Source organism: Watersipora subatra, chromosome 5, assembly GCF_963576615.1.
Source record: "Watersipora subatra chromosome 5, tzWatSuba1.1, whole genome shotgun sequence".
In the NCBI taxonomy this organism is placed as follows: Eukaryota; Metazoa; Bryozoa; class Gymnolaemata; order Cheilostomatida; family Watersiporidae; genus Watersipora; species Watersipora subatra.
Window position 1 is genome coordinate 28310174 of NC_088712.1, and position 15740 is coordinate 28325913.

A 15740-nucleotide genomic window follows, 5' to 3' on the forward strand; every position below is an offset into this window, starting at 1 on the left:
ACAAACATGCCTTGTAGCTGCATATTTTACCTAAAGAGTGCATATCTTAATATATAGGGGAAGGCGGGGTAATTTGTGCCACAAGGTAATTTGTGCCAGGGCACTTTTTGGATAAACTATTGTATGTCTGATATTGTCTTTTCTTTCACATAATAAGCATTGGACGGTATCCATATTGTTTCCTGTTTCTTCTCTTCAAAGCAGATGGGGAGTAATTTATTCTAACTCAGCTATTTTTTTAGTAAAAAGTATTTTTGATGAATATTTGAGAATAATAAAGATATGTCAAACCATCTATTCTTTTTTAAGATGTATGTTGGGTATAATGACATTGTGTAAATTGATTGTATGTAATACTTTTTTATAATTTTAATTTTTGTTCAAAATGGAGGCTTGGGGTAATTTCAGCCACTGACATTAGGGTAATTTGTGCTGGCACAACTTACTCCGTGTTCTTACTGCAACATATAACTTTATATAAAATGTTCTTTACATAGAGATTTTTATTGGTTAACCTCTTTTTTTAGCTCACTCCAACTACTGTAGTAAAAGAAATGCCACGAAATTACAAAAGAAAAACAATGCGTGCTGACAATATCACTGAAGTGCAAATAGTAAAAGCTGTTAAATTGGTTCAAGAAGAGAAGTCCAGTATCAGGAAGGCTGCCAAGCGCATGGTCTCAACAGAATTACATTGGCTAGGTATATCACTAACAATAAGCAAAGAGGCTACAAGAGGACTGCTGTTGCTCACAGGGTTTTTACCGATGAAAAAGAGAGATCTATAGCTGACCATATTAGAAATTTAGATGGTTGCTTTCACAGGCTCAGCAAAAACAAATCTCCAAAACTGGCTCTTGAAATCTGTTGCAAATCAGATAATGGTTCCATCCAATTGGACCAAGAACATGATGGCTGGTGAGCAAGTACTTTTATGAGTCTAAAACTATCTGGATTTTTTATATTTCAATCTGCGTGAATTTAATCTTTTTTTACATTTTCAAGTATTGAATGGTTTTCAATCTTTTATGGAGCAAAACCATCTGTCCATGAGAAAGCCAGAAGTGACATCACTAGCTCGGCAAATGGGATTCAATAAGCCAGATGCAGAGGTTTTTAGGCAAGCTTTCAGATATTATGTCTAGGTTGGCATTAATTGTATTATTTTTCATGCACAAAGTCATTCGCTTGCATAACTAGGTGGATATATTTATATACACTACTGCGATCAAAATTCTAAAGCATACTTTTTAGCTTCAAAAGTATTATTTGATTCTATATAATTTATTGTATATTCATACCGATTTTTACAGTTTTAGGATTAAGTTTGGTGCTCAAGATATATACAACATAGATGAGACAGGAATCAGCACAGTTCAGAACCCTGGAAAAGTAGTCAGTGCCACTAGCAAAAAACAAGTAGGCTTGTTAGCTCCCAAGAACGTGAACTAACTACCATGTGTTGTGCAATTAGTGCTAGTGGGAATTATTTGCCTCCTTTTTATGTTTTTAAACATGTGCATATGAAGGACTACTTCCTGAATGGATGTGTCCCTAGCTCTAAAGGAGTTGCTTGTAAACCGGATACACGAACTGTGATATCTTCTCAGATGAGTTCCTACCATTTTTTATTCGTTACACTCACTGCCCAAAGGAACATCCTGTTCTCCTGATATTATACAATCATGCATCGCATGTCTCTCTAGCAACAGTAACTCCCTGCAAAGAAAATAGCATTCACCTGCCGACTGCTGTAATATAATCGGCTTGCCATAACTCCAGCTTGACAGGAAGTGAAAAAAAGCACGAGACGGTGGAGGAGATCTTATGTTTGCTCTCTTACGGCTTGAAGCTTGGTAAGTTTGTTTTGTCTCCTGCTAAGTAACTACTTGTTAGAGGACCCACTGAACTGAAGGCTCTTTAGTACACAACTACCACCACACACATCCCACAAATTGCAACCGTTAGACTGATGTGTTTATGGGCCTCTGAAAATTTACATCAATCAGTTCATTGGTGATTGGATGCGATCAAATCCAGGCAGGTATGTTTCAATCTATGAGCTTGGCAAGCTGTGTTCTCAAGCATGACTCCAGATAATATCTAGATTTAGATGCACAGGTATACATCCTCTCAACTCACTTATATTTAGAGATCACGAGTTGCTCCTGCAAGTGTGACTGATCAGCCGACGCCACTTGCTTATGGAGAAACCAAGATTTTGTCTGCAATATGTGTATATCAAACTCAATCAACTGAACAGACTCCGTACCAGCCAACAGTTTCCCAACTACCCACTTCAATGCCCAAGCTGGCAACTCTGATACTACTGAAAATACTTGCAACCATCTGCCATGCTGCAAGCTTTAACTAGTCGAATTACCCTGTCGCAGATTCTGTCGGTGCCAAAATCCACTTCTAGGGCAAAAGCTTATAAACGGAAAATGCAATTAGCTACCATAACAGATACCCCAGAAAAAAATGAGTTGAAAAAGAATGTTCTGAGAAAGCTTTTAAAAAAAGGAAACGTGAAGCACCAGCAAAAAAGCGCAAAATTAAAACAGCTCCAATAACTGCGTCATCATCAGAAGAGGACATGGGAGTTGTAGGAGTTGAACTGCTACAGGCAGATTCAGACAGTCCAGATGATGAGTTTGGTGAAGCTGACATTCTAGACCAGCCTATATTAATTAAGGAGGGGGACTTTGTGCGGGTGAAGTATGTGACTGATAAACAGCACAAGTTCGATGTAGGAAAAGTGATGGCTCTTGTAAAACCCAATTTCGAAGCTAAATTCATGCGTAAAGTAAAGGGGACGGCTGCATCATTCACTTTCCCTGATGATGATGATTTAGATTTGATTACATTTAATGATGAAGTGCTATTGTTTGGAAAAGCCATTTCGATTACGGGGATATGAAGGGCTGCAAGTAAAGTTGTTTAGTATTGACTTGGGTGATTTCATCATTGAATAACAGATATTTTAGTGTTTCATCTACTGACCTGTGTAGTGTCACCATTTAATTATAATATATTGCAGCGTTTAAATACTTAAGCGAGTTATATTCGCTAATACAAGTTTTATAAAATGTTACTATAATAAAGTCACCCAAATTATGCAATTTTGTAATTTTTCTATGCTGGTACAAATTACCCCGCATAAAATACACTAACAAAGTTTTTTTAAAGTGGTACCCTTGGTCACCTTGTAAGTTGTATTCAAAGTGATTGATATATCTTGTTAGAGAACATATTAAACAACATAAATACAAGTAATTGTGTAAAAGTAGTGAACAGACAATAGGAAATACGTCAAAAACCGAAAGATGACACAAATTGCCCCGCCTGCCCCTAGACGTACGAAACTATCTAGTAGTAGAACAGTTTAAATCAAAGAAAAAGGTCTTTAATCCATTTTCATAAACAGCTGTAATAATTTTATTGAACATGTTCACCTAAAGATACAGCTGCATTGTGTTATATTAATGCCCCAGCTTTTATTGAGCACTCTTTAGTATCTGAGGAATGGACAGTACAAACTCTAGTTACTCCACAAAGTGTATGCCCATAAAATCAAACAGCGTATTCATAAAGGGACTTATTATACAAGTCGAATATTTATGGAGAAGAATGGGATGGAATGCAAGACTCAGAAGCATAGGGATTCAAGATCACAGCTAGAGCTGGCACGGGTAGCTCGTCTGGTCTTGACCCACCGGGTCAGAGGTGCCCGGGTCGGGCCACCCGACCCTTTGGTCTTCCTATATAAAAACACGGGTAGGTTTATGGCTCAACGAGAGCGATTGTATATCGCTTTTTAAGTGCGATTGAAATAGAGTCGCGCTTAGTCCTAGCGCAGAAGGACCAGGCGAAATAAAACAAGGTGAGTCAAGACTATATTTTTACGACTGCGACAAGTTTTTTAACTATAGGTTTCACAACGTTTTTCGGCAAGAAATAATCAACATGTCGGTGGTCTGGGAGATCATGAAGAAGCCAGTCACAAACGGGAAAGATCAAGTTATTTGTACAATATGCGAAGGCAAGTTAAGCTACAAAGAAGGGTCCACCTCAATACTATTGAGGCATTTACAACGAAGGCATCTTGAGGAACTTAGAAGCGCGTCTACGAACCTTCAATCCAGCAAATTGATTATATTTTTAGTTTCACTAACACCAGAAGTTTTAGGGAAGTGATGGATTTTTGCTTTCCACTATGCTGGGTTATCTATTTCTATATTAGTAAAGTATTTCTTAACTAATCTCTTTTTGTTGATTATAATAGCAGAGTTGAAAATAAAATCTGTAATAAAAACACTCTAGCCAAAGTCATGGCATTAATCTATCACCCATTGAATAGCATTGATCCATCAATGTCTCGCCATAAATTGTAGATTGCATCTATAAACCAAGCCACAAAATATAATGATTGGTGTTATAATGGGTTCTTTTATCTTGGGTTATTGATGTCACAACATTAGGCTGTAGTAGAACTATCTCTTAACCTTTAACTAATAAAAATTTGCACGTGCTGGCCCAGCCCGACTCGATTTTGGCCCTCATTGCTGACCATGAGTCTGGCCCGACCCTGCATTTATTGGGCTCGTTCCAGCTCTAATCACAACCACCCTATCGTACAGCAAAAATTAGCCAAGTTCAAAAAAAGATTACGTACCATGATTACCAACATTATATTCACAAACCGCAATTTCCTAAAATAATTAGATGACGATCTACAGAGTAACGCAAACAGCACAAAACTAGTTATAGAAGCAGACAAAGCAATTAACTACTATAAAACAGAGACTGACCACTACAAGTAGCTCCTACACAAAAATGTAACCAAGGTGTAACATGTTGATTGATAAAACAAACTTTTAAGATTAGGCAGAGGTGGTTTTGCATAACCTTCGACGAAGTCATAGGAAAATAAATTGAATTTGGAAAACCTACGATTAATGGAGTTTGGAACACCTACAATACAATCATCAGCAAATCAGCTGGCTTTCTCATATAGCCATGAAAGCTTTCAGCTATATAGCATAATTAGTAGAAGAGATCAAAGTTTCTAGCTTAGTACAGTAAAACCTTGACATACTAAGTCGATCATTTTCAATATTCTTGGTAAGTCGAAATTCAAATTTCATCATCTGTTCAGCAGTTTTTAAAGATGAAATTTAAAGACACGATCACCTAATATGATGCGCCAATTTTACTTCATTGCAGCCACACATTCATTCCTTATAGCTTTTGGTCTCTGTACATCCATGTTCACTGTCTTGTGGTAGAGACCACCCAACATATTATGTCCTACTAATAATCATCCTAAAATATGATCATAAACATTAGAAGACTGAGACTACAAACTGTTCGAATTTTCTCAATATACAGGTGTAATTGTAAAAAGGTTGATATCAGTGAGTAAAATCACAACTAAGGTTTTACTTGTTCTAAGTATATTTTTTATAGCATCACCTTTTTTATTCTATTTCCCAATTTGATAGCAAATTCTTTAAAATCTACAAAAATAAATCATTATACAGTCAAATCCCAACTTAAGATCAGCTCTACATACAATTATTTGCACTCGCAACAAAAAATGTGAGCAAACATTTGTCAAAAGTTACGCAGTAGCTATAATATCCAAAATACAACATTCAACTTTTACTAAAACATGAGTCTGTTAAATCAAATGGGGTCCAAACTAAAAATAAATCATCCAAACAATAAAAATCAGGTTGGTTTATAATGTTTAGAATATGTTAGAGCAGGGGTGGGCAACGTGTGGCCCGCGGGCCACGTGTGGCCCGTGACCTCATTATATGTGGCCCACTTGACTTTTCAGGATATCTGGAAATTTTTGCATATTATTTCACATTGTGCTCAACATACCAGTGGCCCATTATGATTTATAACTTCTTTGGTTGCGCATGTCCATCACTATATTGTTGATCAATATTATGTATATTGACGTGCTTCAACCCATCGAAACCCCTATGCAGATACGAAACGTAAATGGAGGAGGTCTGGTGTCTGTAAAGAGGACTGTACGATGAACGTACTTTATTAGACATGTTAATACTCTTCATGAAATATTTATATCTATATTTTATATTATATATTTATCTTTTCTCCCCAACTCATATGATCGATCCTTGGGTCATAATTGAATATAATTTACCCCGCTTTACAAGAACAGTGTGCATCAGTGACCTTCAGCGGCTTCTCATTCTTTCGCTGTGACCGGTATGTTGTCGCCTTTACAGTACTTTCTTCATCATTTTTTTCAACAAACACATTCACTGACGCAAAGAAGCTTTCATTTGCATACTTTCCTCCTTGAATTCGTTGCCTAAGAGCTGGAATATACGGTAAAAAGCTTTCACCAAAATCACTCGGTAAACAATGTAAACTTCGTGCAGCCGCCGCCATTTTAGTTTATGCTTGTCGGAGGTCGACTAGTTGCTTGGTCACGTGACGAGTGGGTGGAGCTACTCTGGGAATCGGCGTCATGTCAATTATAATCATTCTGGTTCATAATACTTACTATGACACACGTACAGCCAGAGGTCAAAAAAAGGAAAGTAGATTTACAGAACAGACAGTTCAATCCAGACTGGGAATGGAAATATTTTGTGGCTGATGTAAGCGATAATGTCATTTGCTTGATATGTAAAGACAAGATAAGTGGGAAGAAGGAATATAATGTCCGAAGACACTACAACAGCCGCCACAATGACTATGATCGAATGCAAATGCCAGAGGAGAGAAAAACTAAAGCAAAAACTCTTAAAAGCTCTCTTTTTCAACAGCAGCAATTCTTTACCAAGCCTAATTTGGAAGCAAAGGCAGCTACCCTGGCTAGCATTTCAGTATGCAACATCATGGCAAAACGTGGAAAGCCATATCTTGATGGTGAAATGGTTAAGGAAGCTATTCTTGCTGCTGTTGAAAATATATGTCCAGACAAAGTTAGCCAGTTTCAATCAATCAGCCTTTCAAGAAGAACTGTAACACGACGCATCGAATAGATCTCAGACGACTTACATGCACAACTAATGGAAGAGCTTACAAAAGCAAGCTATTTTTCACTAGCGCTTGACGAATCGACTGACTTAGCTGACACAGCACAACTTGCTGTATTTTTTCGGGCTTACACTGAAGATGGTTCTATAATAGAACTTGCAAAGCTCTGCTCCATGCATGGCACTACTACCGGAAAGGATATATTTGAAGAAGTTAAAAAATGTATTACAGAACTGCAATTACCATGGAAGAAGTTAGTAAGTGCAACTACTGATGGTGCACCCTCCATGACTGGGCATAGGCATGGGTTCTGTGGTTTACTCAAGGAAAAGTTGCAAAAAGAAGGATTGCCCATGCCAATGACTTTTCACCGCATTATACGCCAGCAGAATTTATGTGCCAAAACACTGCAGATGGCTGATGTTATGGCTACTATAAAAAAGCAGTGAATTTCATTAGATCTAAGGGGCTCAAACATCGCCAGTTTCAGAGCTTCCTGGCATCAATTAACAGTGAACATGAAGACATACCCTACTTCACTGAGGTCAGATGGTTAAGCTGTGGTGAAATGCTGAGAAAAGCTTATGCATTACAAACAGAGATGAAGATATTTCTATTGGAAAAGAATTACCCAATAGACCACTTTGGCGATCACGATTTCATAAATGATTTCGCATTTTTGGTTGACATGACTGATAAGCTTAATACACTCAACATGAAGCTTCAAGGGCAAGATATGTTAATTTCTGATCAGTACCATTGTGTTGCAACCTTCCAAACCGATCTTGAACTGATCATGCAGCAGATGGAAAAAGGAGAGACCCCTCACTTTCCAACATTGTCCAAAAGAGTTGGTATTGATCACAGTAGGTACCTAGAAAAGTTGGAAAATTTGAATATAGAATTCCTTGACAGGTTTGGTGATTTCAAAAAGTATGTGGATAAAATTGTATTGTTTAGCCACCCTCGACTTGCCGAACCTATTGATATGCCAATTCCTTTGCAGAGAGAACTTATTTCATTGAAAACAGATCCGATAACAATGGAATGTTTCAGAATAGAATCTGACTTATCCATTTTACAGAGCTACACACGTCTGCCAAAGGCCACCTACCCTAACCTCAAAGAACATGGAATGAAATTTCTGTCAATGTTTGGTAGCACCTACCTCTGTGAGTCCTTATTTAGCCGAATGACATACGTCAAAAATAAATACCAGACCAGGCTGACAGACAGTCATCTATGTGATATCTTACGCACATCCGTAACAAACCTCAGGCCAAGATTGAAAGAAATAGCTGCCAAAAGCCAATGCCAAATTTCCCACTGAACATTAACTCATTAAGCATATTATTACTCATTCTTGTATGTTTTTCTTTCACATATTGTATTAAAATATTAAATAATAAAATATAGTATTAAATACAAATATTCTGTCATAGTATTCTGGTATTTATGGTAATTACAGCGCATGTGTGCTTTGGCAACAATAATAATTGGCCCTATCATATCATTGCAAGATGTGGCCCACCATATATTTCTTAGGTTGAATGTGGCCCACAGCCGAAAAAGGTTGCCCACCCCTGTGTTAGAGTATATTGTACCCTTTATTTGTATTACTCATTATCACTAAACCTATGCATTGCTGATTCTAGACTCAATTCACATGGATTTTGGACAATGTAACAATAAATATCTCTTTATTGGTTATTACTCAACATTTTACTGGTAAATATTCAGCCATAATTTTTATACAGTGTTAGATGAGATTCACCAGTTATGGCTTTCAGAAGCGTTTTATTTTACTAAATATCAAATTGTTAGAGCTAGAATATACTGTAAAGGATTTTGGTCGGCCTTTACTCAAGCACGATCTAGCTTGTGATAAATGTTGTATAAATGTAAGAAAACGAGTGCGGTTTTTCATTCGTTTTATTCCGAAGGAAATTCCATTAGTCGTGGAGCTTGCGACTACGGCTCTGCTCTACCATCGACAGCGCTCCCCATATATACATTCATTTTACCCGTTCCTGCTAATGAAACCGAGTAGAAAATCGTATAAAAGTAAAAATAATAGAATCGTCGGCGTGGTTATAATAAACAAAATTATTAGCGATATTAGTATATTTACATTTGGAAAACAATAGATTAATTAATCAACATATTACATATACAAAAATAAACAGATTGATTCTTCATCAGTACATGTAATAGTTTGGTTTATTTTAACAATTCATACAGATTAATATATTAACTGAATATTCAATTTAGCTGCCCATCTGCTCTGTAGTTCTTCATTTAATAGTAGAACAAATTCATTTTTATGTACTGAGATACTTTATCATAGCCTGTGAACCTATACTATTATACCTTTAATTTATCACATGTATATATTACAGTCTATTTTCTCTGATTCAACTGAAGGTGCTAGTGCTGAGTGACAACAACTTCAAGGAAGACCTCCTGACGCTGTTGGTGCTCTTAAATCTCTCACTGCGCTACACTTGGACAGCTGCCAACTTCAGGACCTCCCTGAATCGTGAGTATAACTCAGTCTCTCTGTAGGAAGTTTCTGAGCAAAAGAAGTATATTCACCGCCTATGGCTTTCAGAAGCGTTTTCTTTTATTAAATATCTACAGCTACACTTGGACAGCTGCCAACTTCAGGACCTCCCTGAATCGTGAGTATAACTCAGTCTCTCTGTAGGAAGGTTCCGAGCAAAAGAAGTATATTTAACCGCCTATGGCTTTTAGAAGCGTTTTCTTTTATTAAATATCAAACTATTTACTGCTTCGAACTATTCAATTTTTATCTTGCAGTGTTATTTATTCAACGTGATTTATAAATACATACTTGTTTATTAATCATGTTGAATGATAATTCACCATCAGGGTAATAGATTATAACACCAATGACTCTATTACAAACATGTTTTGTGAGTTATCTGTAGAAATTAGCTGCAGTACGTAAATACTTCTAACCTTTCATATCTCTCACTTACATTCAAAAGTCATTGACATGTCATTTGTCAATTTTTCAAAGTTAATTGCATGTCAATTGCATCTGCTATAGCGATAATTATTGAATGGAAAAAATTGCATAACAGCTTAATAATGTCTGCCGGTAAACTTGGCTTGTCACTATGTTAGCCGATGTAACGGCTACCGAAACGGTTGCCATGGCTTTAGAAAATCACTTTATTCCAAGCCATAGAGGTAAACCTCAACTTTTCATAATTCATAAGCGTCGTTATTACCTCCATTGGCAAAATATTTTTGTCAACGACTTTTCTAAAGGTTTGGTGAAATTTGATTTATACTGCTATACGATGAATAGCACGGGCTAGCCGGGTCACGCGCGCAAGGATTTTCGCCACGCACATACAAAACAAAAACAGCATGTTGTTTTTGTTTTGTATTTGCGTGGCAAAAATCCTTGAGTGCGTGACCCGGCTAGCCCGTGACGAATAGTTTTCCGATGTTGATTCCGTGTTGAATCAACATCGGAATGTTGAATTTTGAAAACGTCTTAAAAATTGTTGTAATTAAACGTATACGTTGTCTTAGCTAAAAAAAACTATTCATCGTTTGACCTAAACACAGAATACGTGTGTACATTCAATAAGTATCCATTCAAAAAGCGTGAGTGATATACAATGTACCGTGAAACCTCGTAAAACCTTTAATTGAACTGCCTCGAAGTGTTGCTCTTAACGAATCCCAGGTAAAGTAAGGTAATTTTTGCATAAACTTCAAAAAAAATCCGCAAAATTGATCGTGGGTAAAACGCTCAAAAGAAAAAGATGTCTTTTCTTTTGAACATTTCAACAACGATCAAGTTTTGCCAATGTCAATCTAAAAAACGTCCTGGCAATAACATCACCTCAAACAACAAACCAATCTCAAGTGATAAAAAAATCTCTATACTTTTTGATAAAAACGTTTTAAACTTTACATTAGAAGCATTTAATTTGAAACAAGCCATTTGTGCTTTTGATTTATATTATAGTTTGTATATGTACATGTATCTACTAATAAATAAGTAAATACATGGACTTGTGACAGTGCTCTGATAACTTGAACGCTTTGATAATTCGAACACTTTTGCTCAGTCCCTTGAAGTTTGAGTTATCCGAGTTTCTCTGTATATAGATAAAGATAATACAGTTTAGCGTTGTATATCATCTGAAGCCGATATAACTATCTAATGGGACATAGTCACAGCAAGCGCTTTATAATATCGCCTTAAGCTCAAAACGGCGCCAGCTCAAACATTTGATGAAGGAGAGGAAAGCTCTCACTGTTGTGTGAAGACACCAAAGCTAACAGAACCTCGAGCCTTACCTTGTGGTCATGTCAGCGGCACCCCGTATTTGGAGGCAAACTAATTAGATTAATGTTACTGTTAGTAAGGTTTCATTTCCTCTTCAAAGTCTTTACGTTGCCAGAGTGCTAATGTTTTATGAAGTCAGTAAAAGTTCAGGGGTCAGCGCGACCTTAACAAGTCAAGCGCTGAAGCTCCAGCACCATTTGAAGCTGATATAACTACCTACTGGGTCAGATTCACAGAAAGCTACTCTTCTATCACAATATCCTATGCTCCTAAAATGCTGCCAGCTCAAACATTTGACAAAGGAAAGGTCTCACTATTGTGCGATGAGGTTTTGTAAAGTCAAGGTCAAAGTGACCTTAACGGGTGAATGCAACAAGTTGATTGGTTGACAAAATTTTAAGATTAGGCAGAAATTGTATTGCATAAACTCCAACTAACTCATAAGAAAACGGAGTGAATTTGGAACACACAAGGTAAATGCAATTATCAACAAATTAGTTGGCTTTCTCATATAACCAAGAAAGCTTTCAGCTATATAACCTAATAATATACAAAGACTATAAAAGGATGGCATAGAACCAAATCGATAAAATGCAAAACCAGGGCGATCATTAGCAAGTTAGGACTGGAGGAGTGTGTGACTACCACTACTAAAGAATGGAGGAGTATATGACTACTACTGCTAAACATGACGCTTTTATAACACTGAAAGATTATAAAGATAACTTCAAAAACAATCAAACAAACTGACTAATCAACCTAAGACAGAGCTCAGAAATCAACAACGAAATTTTAATCAGGATCAATACAAGTACACTATAGAATTAACATTTGAATTTTTGGCAAAATAACATTAATTGACTGGTAATTGACTGGTTTAAAAATATACCAAATAAACATGAACGCTCACTTGGATTATAATGTGACGATGGTCTAAGGACCCTGAGAGACACTGCGAGCAACATAGAAAAATTGACAAAAGAAAAATGCGACATCCTCCAAAACTGCGGTTCACGCATCACCGTTGAAGCTATTATAAAGTAGTCAATTTTCTAGACATAGCATTGAACCAGAGAAATGACGCATAGGCACCACACACAAGCCAAACAAGCTATAACATGTGGACAGCAGGTCTAACCGCCCACCAAAGATCCTTCACAATATACTACATGCAATTAACCAATGGCTCTGCAATATATCATTCAATACAGAAGTATTTTACCAAGCGATCCAGAACCATCAGAAAGCTCAGAAAGGAGACAACTTTAAATTACATTACAAAAGGTACACAAAAGCCGACAAAAAGAAATGCAAATTTATTTGGCTCAATCATCCTGTAATAAGAGCTGTGCCTCTAACATTGGCAAAAAAATTTTCAACATTCTAGGATCAGACTTCACAGAAGAGAACAAATTGTATAAAATCTTTAATAGAAACACCATTAAACTGAGTTACAGTTGCACATAAAACATAAAAGCGAACGTCAACAGCCAGGTGTTCTATATCACCTGGTGTCATAACAAACACCAGGTGATATAAAACAAAACCAACACGAATAATCAACAATTTAACTGCAAGCAACTCAGATAACCCTGGTTGAGCCCACCTGGAGAACTTTTGCTGAACTGTGACCATGAAGTTAACTTCAAGAGATTCAAAAGCAAATGGAGCTCTCAATTGTGCTGTCCAGGTATGACCGCGAATCTGAGGATTACAAAAGTAATTTTTTACTATACGCTGCAGGAGCAGAAGCAGCACAGGTGGCTAAATCTTCCGCTTAGTAAGTCACAGATAAAAGTGGCAAATCTATACTGCAAATTTTGGAGCAGCAATGCGTAGGTGATAAGAACATTATTCACGAGCGGTGCATGTTCAATACTCTTTCAACTAGCAGAAGAGAATGCTGATACATTCTACACAGCTATGCGAGAGCTAGCTAACAAATGTGGCATACAGACTATTGAGCTGAAGAAAACAGTGCAGCGTCAGTGGACGAGATTCTACATGACGGAATACATGTTTTAAGCATTCGAGACAATACGGTACATAAAAAGCTAATATCAGAAGGTAATGCTTTAACCCTGAAAAGTTTGTGAGGCTGTGCAAAGGTAGTGAAGTTGCTACTGCTGCAATGAAGTCTATGAGTCACCCAGCTACTGCTAAAGTGAATACTGTTCAGTCAAAGCCTAAACAATGGCAACAATGCAAACAGCCCAACAAGCTAACCCACACTGGTAAGCCACCACCAAAAAGTAGATGAGAAAAAGGCCTGATCACTTGTAGCGTGGCGGAGGCTATCAGCGAAGATGATAAGCAGCAGTTGTTTGGAGGTCTTGTACAACTGAAGGACGACTGAAGGAAGTATCTACACTATCTGGTCAGTTTCTCTGCAGCTTAGAGAAAGAGTGGAAGCTAGACTGAAAGAAATGGTTGGTCAAAATGTCATCTCATCCATAGAACAGAGTGGTATAGTAAAATGGTGGTAGTAGGGCCTACAGAAGTCCTCAGGTAACGTCAGAGTATGTGTCGATTTCACTAGCTTGAACAAAGCTGTCCACAGAGAGGTCCTTCCTCTGGCTTTAAGCGACGGCAGTCTGGCCCTACTAGGCAGGAGTAGCATCTTTACCAGTCATATGTCAACCAGAGTATGTCATGTTTGTTCTCTGTTTGTTTTAGCTTTGTATCCGGATCCAGAGAGCTTAAATGGCTTCACTTAATTTTATAGATACATCAAAATGAGTCTTTGTAAAAATTCATTATTTTCATGTCTTCCATTCATTATTTTCATAATTGGTTTTGTGGTATTGCTGCCACTTGATTGTTATTATTATATTATTACGATTATTAATTATCATCATTCAGTACTGCGTTACTACTAGTACTAATCACAACACACTCACCAATTGTTACTGCTGCTGACTACGGCTACTGTTCACTGTAAGTTGCTTTCATGTCACCAAGACATAGAGAAATTTCAGACAAACATTGATGCTCTCCACAAATGGTCAACTGAAAATATGATGCCCTTTAATACCACAAAATGTGAAGTGGTTGTTTTTAATAACAGACTACAACAGCTACCATCTTATACTATTGGAGGAAACCTACTCAACTGCGTGCAAGAAATTAAATATCTTGGGGTTACTATACAGTCTGACTTGAAATTTTCAAATCATATAGCCTCTAAAATAGCCTCAGCAAGTCGAAAACTTGGCTCTATTAAATACACCTTACATCAAGCACCTCAACGTGCCAAGCTTCTTGCCTACCTAAGTCTGTGCCGTCCCATATTAGAGTACGCAGATGTCCTCTGGGACCCTGCAGACAAGGCATCTTGTCACAGACTGGAACTTGTTCAAAACAAGGCTATAAGATTTATCAAAGGAATAAAAGGTTGCCATGGTGTAACAGAGGGAAGGAATGATTTGGGACTACAGTCCCTTGAACATAGAAGAAAAACCCACAGAATTTCTCTCCTGATGAGAATTCTTTCAAACGAGGAAAGACACAAAATACTATCATCAGCATATGACGAAATAACAAACAATAGAACTGTAACTACAATGCACACAAGATCTGCGGAGAGAGGATAACCTGCCTCAATATATGCCTCTAAACAGTTGTACTACAACAGCTTTTTACCCAGAAGTATCCGAGACCTAAAAATAGGGTAGTAATCTCATGATGCCCAAATCCTAAAATAAATGATTTCAAATAAATGTTGTAATTAAAACAGCTAAATGCTGGAATATTGATAGTGCATAAAGTATTCATAACCAAATCTATCAACAATGAGGCACTCAAAACCCTTATACCACTAGGTAGTTTTTTAGAGTGTTCTAAATTATCTGAGGTAAGATCTGAGGTAAGATGTCGTCTTACACTGAGTGTTACGAAACAACTATTTTAACCAATATGCGTTCATATAGCCAACCCAAAACAATTGTCAGAGCTCAGAAATATCTGACTCATCACGATATCTAGCCAACACACACACCTCTAGCTGTAACTCTCAGAGAACAGCAACACTCTACGTTTATATAACCGCAGCGACTACGTTGTGAACCACAATAAAATGCACAACACACTGTAATATAAATACGATCAATCCGCGTTATCTTTTACAAGTAGAGAGAATACCATTTTTGTTTTAGGGATTGAGAGTTAACGATTAAAACGGCGTTCTTGATTTAGCGACTAAAAGACAACTAACAAATCATGGATAACTTGAACGATGTACAACATATAAGTGAGATCTGCTGCACCAACGATTTTGTGTGCCATTTTCGCTATCCAGTGATGAGGTTTATCGCAGATCCGTTAGTCGTTTACAAGCGTCACAATAGAGTTAACTCCTAATTGAATCGATGCAATGCACGCA

At 37.1% G+C, this 15740-nt stretch overlaps 3 protein-coding genes across 3 annotated transcripts; all 3 read left to right on the top strand.

The window, feature by feature from the left end:
- The first annotated feature begins 6548 nt into the window (after nucleotides 1–6548).
- LOC137397249 (EPM2A-interacting protein 1-like) lies at nucleotides 6549–7031 on the top strand. Its single transcript, XM_068083537.1, has one exon. It carries the CDS (start codon nucleotides 6549–6551, stop codon nucleotides 7029–7031), a length of 483 nt encoding a protein of 160 aa, XP_067939638.1.
- A 27-nt stretch (nucleotides 7032–7058) lies between these two features.
- LOC137397250 (general transcription factor II-I repeat domain-containing protein 2A-like) lies at nucleotides 7059–7475 on the top strand. Its single transcript, XM_068083538.1, has one exon. The coding sequence runs from the start codon at nucleotides 7059–7061 to the stop codon at nucleotides 7473–7475; it is 417 nt and encodes a 138-aa protein (XP_067939639.1).
- Nucleotides 7476–7627: 152 nt separating this feature from the next.
- LOC137397251 (general transcription factor II-I repeat domain-containing protein 2-like) lies at nucleotides 7628–8356 on the top strand. Its single transcript, XM_068083539.1, has one exon. The coding sequence runs from the start codon at nucleotides 7628–7630 to the stop codon at nucleotides 8354–8356; it is 729 nt and encodes a 242-aa protein (XP_067939640.1).
- Nucleotides 8357–15740: the final 7384 nt, after the last annotated feature.